We start from the raw sequence: 9,717 nt of genomic DNA on the forward strand, positions 1-9,717 counted from the left end.
GGCGGCGACGGGGCCGGGGCGCCTGGAGAGGGGGGCGCTGTGGCCGCCGCTGCCCGGGGCGCTCGGGGCGGGGAGGCGACGGGCGCAGGCGGAGCGGGCGGAGGTGGGGGCGGCGCGGCGGCGGCAGTCCCCCGGGGGCCGCGCGGAGGAACGGGCGGGGTGGCGCCCCGGCGCGGCGGCTGTACGCGCGCCGCGTTGCGGTACGAGATGCTCCCCTTGTAGCTGACCCGAAGCACGGCGCGCTGCTGGATCAGCTTCTCCAGCTCGGCGCGCGTGCGCTCCGGCTCCGGCCCGTGCCGCCGCCTCACCATCCGGCAGATGCGCTCCAGGTCCGGCCGCGCCTTGCGCGAGCGCAGCGAGTCGATGGTGTCCAGGATCCACTCCTGGTAGCGGGGAGACGAGGCGGACGACGAGGCGGCGGCGGCCGCCGCCGTGTCCGGCGGGGGCAGGGCCGGGGGCCCCGCCATGCCTCCCGCCCGGCCCGGCTGCACCGTGCGCGCCGCCTCCCTCCCAGCGCGGCGCCCCCCCTTCTCTCCGCTCTCCCCTCCCCTCTCAACCCCCGGCTCCCCTCCCTCTTTCCCTCAGCCGCCCGCCTCCTTCTCCTTCTCCTCCTCCTGCTGCTGCCGCCGCCGCCGCCGCCGCTGCCGCTGCCGCCGCTGCTCTTCCCCCTCCCCCCGGGGGGCGCAGCGCCTCGGTGGAGCGGCGGAGGCGCTGCTGTTTCTTTGCAAAAAGAAAAAAAAAGAAAGAAAAGAAAGAAAAGAAAAAATGCACAGACAGAGACACACGCACACTCACACAAAAACCCCGCTCCTCCTGGGCGCGCGCGGGTCCCGAGGATGGGAGGAGGGGGAAGCGCGAGCCGAGCCCCTCCCCGCCGCCACCGCCACAGCCGCTGCCGCACGCGCCGCCCGCCCCGCGGCCGGGACACTCCGGCCCCCCTTCTCAGCTATCCACCCACCCACCCCTACGCGCTGGCTTTTAAGGTGGAGCCGGGGCCCCCGCTTAGCGCGCGCGACTCTACCCCCCCCCCGCTCCGGCGCCTCTCTTGCTCAGTCCCTTCCTAGCCTCAACCCCCCCCACCCCCCCAAGCCCTTTACAACTCCCGCGCGCTTTTTAAGGAGGCGCCGCGGAGTTGGCGCCGGGGCGGAGGCGGGGATGGGGGGGGAGAGAGAGAGAGGGAGAAAAAGAGAGAGAAGGAGAAAGAGAGAGACAGGGAGAGAAGGAGAGGGAGCGCGCAAGGGGAGGGGGGAGGGGAGTGGGCGGGCTGGGCGGTGGCGCTCTCCCTCCAGCCATTGGGCGCGGAACCCAGACGTCCCCGCCGCCCAGCCCCCCCCCCCCCTCTGCCCCCCCCATTCCCCCTCCCCCCTCCCCCCCCCCCCCGCCATTGCCGCCCAGCGCTCCAGGCTCAGGACCGCACTTACCACCAACTCGGGGACTGGCGGAGCCAGGCGTCCCGCTTTCTCCGCCGCACTGCTTGGGCTGCGCTGAGAAATCGGGGGCCGCGACGCCCGAACCTCTCCTTTGCCCGCTCGCCCCTGTCCCCCGCGCCCGCCGGTGGCACCAACTCTGGACACCGAGGGAGGGAGGATTCGCCCCCCTTCCCCCGCCCAGTCTGCCTTGGCGTCGCTCCCCCGGCAGCGCTGGAGCCGCCTCTCCGACAGCCGCACCGTGGATCGCGGAGCGAGGGAGGCGGCGGCGTGGCGTAGCGCTTAGAGCTCAGGACGTGCACTCGGAGGGACCCCCTGGGTTCCGTCCCTGCTCTGCCACGTACGTGCTGGGTGTGTGCCCTTTGGCATGTCACCTTTGGGGGCTGTTTTCTCCCCCACCCCCCAATAAAGGGAGGTTGGAGAGGTAGCGTCTTGTCATGGAAAAAATGCCTAATCAAGACTTGAACCTAAGTGCAATTTCCAGCTCTGCCCCTCTCACTCAGAGACCTAGGACAAGTCATTTCTGCCCTAGAGACCTTGTTCGCTGACTGGTCCACCAGTGGGGGTTGGATTACAGAAGCTCTTTAAGTCCCTTACATCCCCAGAGCCTATGATCTAGTTCTAGCCCTAACGCTATTCGGTGAGGCTGAAGCTTGCTTCCTCCACTGGGGGGAGAAACCACACCGGGAGCAGGTTTTAAAGGTCATTCTTCTCTCCCCCCCCCCTTCAGTTCTCTGCTCAGAGAAGGATATTCAAGGCAAAACCACCTTGCAGCACAGAAAGGGCCTACCCTGAGGAAAGGACTAGAGCCAGGCAGGGCCATTCCACGTCCCCACCTTGACTTGGAATTCCAAGGCAGTTTTTCCTTCACTGTTTCTGGGGTGGCAGAGGGTGTGCAAGTGGGTAGGGGGTCAGGAATGAGAGGTTTTTTTTTTAAACAAAACTTTATTGGTAATAGTTTTCAAATATGTTTACAACAAAGCACACCGTTAAAGAGGAAGTCATTTCCGTGAAACAAATTTCTTCGAATCACACAGGTTGAAACTCCCAGGTACCCCCCACCCTCACCCCTACCCCAGGCCTATGAACTCCTTCAGGGATGGAGGAAAATTGAGAGAGGGACAAAAAAAGAGAAAGGGGGTGGAGAGAAGTGGGCTACTCTACCCCCAGCTACTTGGGGGGGGGTTATAATTCAGATGCCTCACAAGGGGTCAGTGGGTAGCTGTCAGACAAGCCAGATGGAGGGTGCTTCCAGGGATGGGGGATGGTGGTGAGGCTATCAGGTGAATAAAAATTGGCATTCCCATGGCAAAAGGAAGCTCTCTACCTTGAAGCTGTGGTACTTCCTGTTTCCTTTCTCCCAGTCCCCCTCCCAGGGTGGGCTACATCCTTCAACTTGCTTTTAGGGAGTGACACTCCCAGACAGAATAGGAAATTAGTGGCTGTGTATTAAAAATCTATAGGTATGAATGGCTAAAATGAAGGAGGTGTGACCCAGGGGTATCTGGGAAGCCTCTTTGGCAGGGATCACGAGCCAGGCTGCCTGGGTGGGTTGGGAAATTTTTTTTCTAGTGCCCCAAGTGAGCAAAAACTGGGGAGCAGAGATGATGTGGGGGTAAAGAGAGCTGATCATGAGGAAGGGAGACCAACTGGGAGTTGGGGGGGGTGCTGAAAGAGGCCAGGGCTCTTTCAAACTTGGCAGGATACCCCTCAAGGGGATCTCACAATTGTTCCCACAACTCCCTGGTTGAGATCAGCAGCAAAAAATCCCCATCCCCAAGTCACAGACCCATCTCAAAACCATCGGCTAAGATCCCAGAGGTTAAAAGCTCCATAGCTTTTGACCTAGGCAGGTCCAGACACATTAAAATGTATTTGGGACAACTAGGAAAGGTGGGAAGGAGTTAGGACAGAAGGCAAATATAACTTAAATAATATTTTTAAAAAATTTTAAATATAAAGGAGCCATGAAAATTTTACTAAAACTTCTTCCCAGGCAGGGTCTCTCCTTGTGGGGAACTGGTTTGTCTGTCCTTTTACCCCTAGATAAGGTTCTGAAGTTCCAGGGAGAGGTCAGGAAAAGGACAAATAATGGGCAACTGTGCTAGTTTTGGGAATTGGAGGTTTTCCAATTTGGGATCCCTGGCTCCCCTGCCCCAACTTCCCAGCACCAAGGGGGTCAATAAGAAGCTACAAAAACAAAGGCTTGGCTCTAGGTACTATTATCCCACTCTGAGTGGGGGGCTGGGCTGGAAAGAAACAGGATTTCTGGTGGTGTTAGAGGGGGAAGGTTCAGGTCTGTTTGGGCTGGAAAACTGATATAAAACTTGTAAGGAGTTAGGCAAAGAGCAGAGGGAACCCAGCCATGGGGTCTACCAGCTGGAGTGAGACAGTGAGGAAAAAGCCAGTGGGGGTTAGGGATGGGAGGGAAAGGGGGGGGACCATCTGATATCTGAACCTCCGTTTCCCCATCCTGCAAACATCTCTGCTTTCAGATCTCCCTAGGGAAAAATTAATATGCAAGGAACTCTGGGGCCCTCAGGCTCTTCAATCCACCCTTCCCACCCCCACGCTCCCCAAAAGAAAACCACCAGGACCCAGGGCCACCATTAGAACTCAGCAAACTCCTTGACGCACTTCTCGTTGATGGAGATCCGGAGCTCCTCCTCCTCATAATCATCAAAATTACTTGTGTCACCTGGGCCTTTGCACTTTGGTATAAAAGGAGCTTCCACCTGTCGAGGAGTGAGAGAATCTTAGAGGTGAAGGGCCCCCAGCCCACCCTGTACCCCCATGTCACACATGAAGAAACTAAAGCCCTAAGAAGGAAGTGACCTGGTTGATGACCTAGACCTAGATGTTTCAGTAAATCGGGATTTGTTCTGTGAAGTGTAGATTCGTTCAAAGAGCTGCACTTGAGGACCTAGAGGGCCCCATGTGACCTGGAGGCCCTGAATAGAGCATCAGTGGCACAGCCTGCTGTAGAAGCAGATCTCTAGGCTGCTGGCTTAATTCTCTTTCCAGCACCACACCATACCTCTAGGACAAGGGAAAGAACATGACCCGAAAAGGAACGGGGGTGGGGTGGTACCCACTTCCTTCACCCCCCCACCCCCCCACCCCCCCTGAAGAGAACCTGAGGGCATTGCCCCAGGCCTCCCTGGGCAGAGCATGAAGGGTCAGGGACAGGAGAAAATGAAGGCATCATCTAGCCCAAAGTCATTTTACAAAGAGGGAAACATGTGCAGGGAAGTGGCTCCAGAGGTGAGTGACAGAGCCAGGAGCTGGTCATATTCTCAGATACCAGCCCCCTCCTCATCCTTCCCCCACCCCCCAGGCCCGTCAAGGGACCCCACCTTCCTCTGGTAGATGGCAATCCAGTCGGTGGTGGAGAACCATTTGTGGTTCTTGATGTCGTTGACACCATTCTTGAGGTTCCCGTAGCGCTTGGTGAGGTCCACTTGGAGCAGGTTCCGAAGCAGGTCCTTTAGGTCGGAGCTGAAGTGAGAAGGGAATCGAACCTGGAAGGACAAGGAAAGCGTGCTGACAACACAAACACTTCAGGTTCTCCCTTCCAAGGCCTCAGACCGTTAGTGTTTCTAGTCTGTATGATCACTTCCTGCTGTGTGCATATCCAAATCCTACCATCCATCACATCCCAACATTATTTCAGCCTTTCCTTCCCTTCATTTATTAAATGAAAGAACTCGACTAAAGTTCCTTATACATGCAAGGCATTGTGCTAGGCCTTGGGGAATCTAAAGACAAAAATGGCTCAGTTTCTGCCCTTAAAGAATCTGTATCCATTGGAATGTGAGTTCCTGGAGGTTGAGGCCCTGTCTTTGCCTTTCTTTGTGCCCTCAGGGCTCAGCACACAGCATGGTACACAGAAAGGTATTAATAAATACATGTTGATGATGAGGATACTACCTAGGGGATACAATGTTTAAACAATGACTACAAAGTTTATACATAGTAATAAAAACAATTTCAAAAAGGAAAGAGTGTTATTAGCTGGGAAGGAATCAGAAAAAGTCTACTGTAGCAATGGTTCAGTGGAGGTTTTTTGGAGATGGAGGTAAGGAGGCAGCTCACGCTAGATGTGGGGTACAGGCTATGCAAAGGCAGAGTCAGAAATGGCACAGGAGGGGCGGAGAATGGCTAAGGGTCAGTTTCAGTGGAGAGTGTATCCAGAAGAGTAAAAGGAAATAAGACTGGAAAGGTAAATAGGGTGCAAATTCTGAATGGTTTTAAATGTTAGACTGAGGGACTTTGTTTCTGAACCAAGAGGCAAATAGTAGCCATTCAAAGTTGGGGGGGGGTGGACGGATGTGATCAGATCTGTGTTTTAGGAAAATCAATTTGGTGTGTGTGGAAAGGCAAGGCTGGAGGCAGGAGATCAGTTAGGAAGCAAGAGCCTGAACTAGTGCAGAGGCTATCAGAATATGTAAAAGGGGGATTGATGTGAGTGAGAGAGGGGTCCAAGGGAAGACTGAAGAGGGTTGGGAACTGATTAAATATGGGGCTCTGTGGGAAACATAAGTCAGTAACGGCTCCAAGACTGCAAACCAGAGTGACTGCAAGAATGGTGCTACCATCAATAGAAATGAGGAAATCGGCTTTGTTTTTTAATGTTTATTTTCAGCTCCAAATTCTCTTTCTCCACCCCCACCCCGAACTGAGAAACAACTATGAAAGAAGGGAGGATGGTTTTTATTTTTTGTTTTTTTTGGTGGAGGGAGTAGAAAACAAAGAATTCTGTTTTTCCCATGTTAAGCTTGAGATACAATCAGTAAATGGTAACTAAATCTTCTAGTTCTGGTACTATGCTCTAGTCTTCCTCTTTCACACAATTGTTTAGTGCATGTTAGCTAATGACATCTTTCATACTGTTGTACTGAACTATGATCACTTGGAAAGAGCTGGACTGACAGTGCACATATGTTGACTCCCCAACTATGTAGATGGAGTGAGCCTTATTCATCCTTGTTCCTTCACAGTGCTTAGTGCAGAGCCTTAGACATTACAGAAATCAGTAAGTGCCTGTTGGGCACCTTTTTGATTAATAAGAATTCTCTACCTGGCAGTCAAGTGAGTACCCTTTGATGACTCTCACAATATATAATCCAGGACAAAGCATCACTTTACTGAGTTATTCTGTGGGATAGGAAGGCTAGGTAGTCCACAGAAATATCTTTCCTGAGACCCCAAAAAAGCCTAAAAAAAGTAATGCTTTAAGCTGTCAGCCTAGACCCAGAGGTCTCACCTTCCCAGAGACAATCTTTTCATATATCTGGATGGGCTGGTCAGCAAAGAAGGGGGGGTAGCCTGCTGCCATCTCATAGATCAGGACGCCTAGGGCCCACCAGTCCACAGCCTTGTTATAGCCCTGGAGAGAGAAAGTAAAGGTCAGGATGGAGGAGAGAAGGGTCAGGGAATTAGAGGAAGAAGGGATCACGAGAAAAGGGCTTTTTCTAGGTTAGGGTGAGGACTGAGAGAGTAAAAGACAAGCCTCATATTGGTCTTATGAAAGAAGGGAGAGTCAACTGTCAGAGGAGCTCACCTTGCTAAGGATGATCTCAGGAGCCAGGTACTCAGGAGTCCCACATAAGGTCCAGGTTCGGCCTTTCACACGCTTGGCAAAACCAAAATCTGTCACCTATGGCCAGAAGAAGTGTATGCTATCACACCCTGGCTAAGAAAGCACAGGAAGGGGCAAGCAGGTGTGTGTGTGTGTGTGTGCGCGCGCGCGCACGCGCACTCAGGCAGGAAATTGCTGGAATTCTACTCTGCAGTGGTTTGCCACCTCTGTCTTGGGGAGTACCTGGATATAGCCCTGTTGGTCAATGAGAAGATTCTCAGGCTTCAGGTCTCGGTAGATCAGGTCCAGTGAGTGAAGGTATTCAAAGGTCAGGACAATCTGAGCTGCGTAAAAGCGAGCATGGGGCTCACTGGTGGAAGGAAAGGGAAAGAAAGGAAGGATGAGTTACTGCAGGTTCATGGGGAGAGGAAAGCTTACAAAGAACCAGCCCATCTCCCTAAACTCTGGTCATCCTCTGACCAACATGTCTTTAGCAACCTTCCCCTACTTCCTATTAGACATCAGGCTCCGTGCTGCTTATTCACCATTTGCAACACCATAGATCAGGAAGTCCATTCCCTGATTGCAGGAGGCTATGAGCTGGCCCGGAAAATGCCTTCACAAGCTGCTCACCTGAACCTTCCGATCCGCCGTAGGTGGGAGAACATTTCCCCACCTGGGACATACTCCATCACCATGTACAGGTTTGTGTTGTCCTATGAAGAAAAGACATCCTTTTCCACCCTCATTCATAGCACTGCCTCCACCCTCACCAGAAGCCTGGCACTCTCCTTCCTCTTGAAAGTCTGGGAGGCCAAGCTCACCCCCAGGTTCTCCTGCCTCTTCATCAACACACTACTTCCTCCTGCCCACACCTCCCGCAGTGGCATGAATCAAGTTAAATGTTCACATGTGGCCCCACTGCAAAGGCTTCAGAGAAAACTTTTGGTGAATGTAGCTGGATCCTAATCGGCCCAATTTATATTCACTGCAAAAGTATGAAATGGAGCAGTATGCTACTATCTGGGGAAGGGGTATGGCCTCCCCACTGCTGCCACCCCTGCCCTCTGGCTGGCCAAGGCCAGGGCTGTCTGGGATACCTTGAAGGAATATTCTAGTAGGACGAGGAATGGGAAGTTGATGGCCTGCAGGATGCGCTTCTCATTCATGGTGTGCTCAATTTGTTTCAGCTTCACCACCTGTGAAAAAGTGAAGAGGAAATGGCAGCTCAGAGATGATATATGATTTGCCCAATGCAATCCGGGGAAGCTCCAGGGCAGGGCCCCACTGACTCCAAAGAGTTTTCCATTACACCAAGTTGCCCTTTCACACCTCTGTTTTCCGGGCCCATTTAGGTACATCCTCTACTCCCCTCCAAATCCAGGGCCTGCCTCCAAGCTTTCTTCTTAGCTCATCACTTGGGAGATGCCAGGAATTTGGGCCAAGAGCAGCTCTTTCCCCATATCCCCAGGATAAGGAAGAGACAGAGAAGCAGAGAGAGTGCATGTGTGTGTTTATGTGCAGAACGAGGAATGGGTCCATGAAGTACATGGCACTAGAGTGCTGGGGATCTGAAGCCAATGCTCACCTTCTGTTTATCAAGGACTTTCATGGCAAAGTACTTCCCAGATTCCTTGTGCTTCACAAGTATCACTCGACCAAAGGAGCCAGTGCCTAGAGTCTTGATTCTTTCAAAGTGATCCAGCTGGACTGTACTCTGCTGAATAAAGAGATGAGTAAGTCCGTCTCTCCTTCAGCCTCCACAGGCACCCACCACTGTCCCTTTTCCTTCTCCCCTATCCAGTTTGGGGCAGGCAAGTGTCAGGACTGAAGGTGCTAGGATCTTTTTGTATCATAAGAGGGGGGCCTTATCAGGACAGAAGGAAGGGGGCCGGGGAAGATGGCAGGTGAAGATATGTTCCTGAGGTTTATGGTAGGGGGTGGGTAGAGGCCTGGCATGGGGCCTAGGAGCTCCTGGCAGCTGCTACAGGAGCAGCTGGGGCTGGGATGAACCCTGTGGCTCAGAGACTGGGGGGGGGGTGTTGGTGGGGGATGGTGGGGAACACAGAGATAGATATCTCCTCAGGGTGATAGCATGGTGGCCAATGAAAGAACCTGTATGGAGGTTTTGGGGTTAGATGGATATAGGTTAGATGGAACACTTTGAGAAGGGGGGCCCCAGTGCTCCCAGCACCAGCCCTTTCCCCCACCCCTGGGCTCAGGTCCAAAACTTGAAGTACCTGAGGTGGACTTTCCCATTTCTTGAGGAATTCTTCTTTGGCTTTAGCTAGAAACTCTTTCACTGAAAGGCAGGGAGAGCACAAATTAGAGGCTTCAAGAAACAGGCAAAGGAGCAGAGGGGCTCAGAGAGACTCTGGGAAGAGTCCCTAAGATGCTGTCAAGGAAATGCAACAAGTCACCAAGAGTTGACTAAATACCTTCAAAGTACTAGGCCCTGTGTCAGATACTGAGGATCTGGATAGTGGCAGAAAACAGTGCCTGCCCTCACAGAACTTATTTCACATGCATTCTCTTATTTGATCATCCTAACAACACTGCAGATGTTACAGCTTTGAAGGGATACTGAGCCTCCGGGAGGGTGGGGTGGAAAAAGCTAACACTAGGCTCTGACCCTGTGACTCCTGGGGGGGGGTGGCTGACGCAGGGCCTAGTACTTTGAAGGTATTTAGTCAACTCTTGGTGACTTGT

The 9,717-nt window shown here is 53.3% G+C and overlaps 2 protein-coding genes across 3 annotated transcripts in view; both read right to left on the reverse strand.

Moving 5' to 3' along the window:
- The window catches only part of SAMD1 (sterile alpha motif domain containing 1), a 4,133-nt gene extending 3,666 nt beyond the window's left edge, over positions 1 to 467 (reverse strand). Inside the window, exon 1 of the mRNA XM_027850825.1 lies at positions 1 to 467. Coding sequence (XP_027706626.1) covers positions 1 to 467 — 467 coding nt within the window.
- Positions 468 to 2,364: 1,897 nt separating this feature from the next.
- The window catches only part of PRKACA (protein kinase cAMP-activated catalytic subunit alpha), a 19,484-nt gene continuing 12,131 nt past the window's right edge, over positions 2,365 to 9,717 (reverse strand). Inside the window, exons 2-10 of one of the 2 annotated variants that reach the window (XM_027851077.1) lie at positions 9,249 to 9,310; positions 8,597 to 8,725; positions 8,109 to 8,207; positions 7,642 to 7,724; positions 7,252 to 7,378; positions 6,991 to 7,086; positions 6,694 to 6,816; positions 4,784 to 4,948; positions 2,365 to 4,162 (exon numbers count right to left, since the gene is read on the reverse strand). In XM_027851077.1, coding sequence (XP_027706878.1) covers positions 4,037 to 4,162; positions 4,784 to 4,948; positions 6,694 to 6,816; positions 6,991 to 7,086; positions 7,252 to 7,378; positions 7,642 to 7,724; positions 8,109 to 8,207; positions 8,597 to 8,725; positions 9,249 to 9,310 — 1,010 coding nt within the window. In that variant the 3' untranslated portion in view covers positions 2,365 to 4,036. Of the gene's footprint in view, positions 4,163 to 4,783; positions 4,949 to 6,693; positions 6,817 to 6,990; positions 7,087 to 7,251; positions 7,379 to 7,641; positions 7,725 to 8,108; positions 8,208 to 8,596; positions 8,729 to 9,248; positions 9,311 to 9,717 lie in introns of both variants that reach the window. The other variant, XM_027851076.1, reaches the window with a different exon arrangement.

The sequence above is a fragment of the Vombatus ursinus genome, unplaced genomic scaffold (genome assembly GCF_900497805.2).
Source record: "Vombatus ursinus unplaced genomic scaffold, bare-nosed wombat genome assembly UNPS02009173.1, whole genome shotgun sequence".
NCBI lineage: Eukaryota > Metazoa > Chordata > Mammalia > Diprotodontia > Vombatidae > Vombatus > Vombatus ursinus.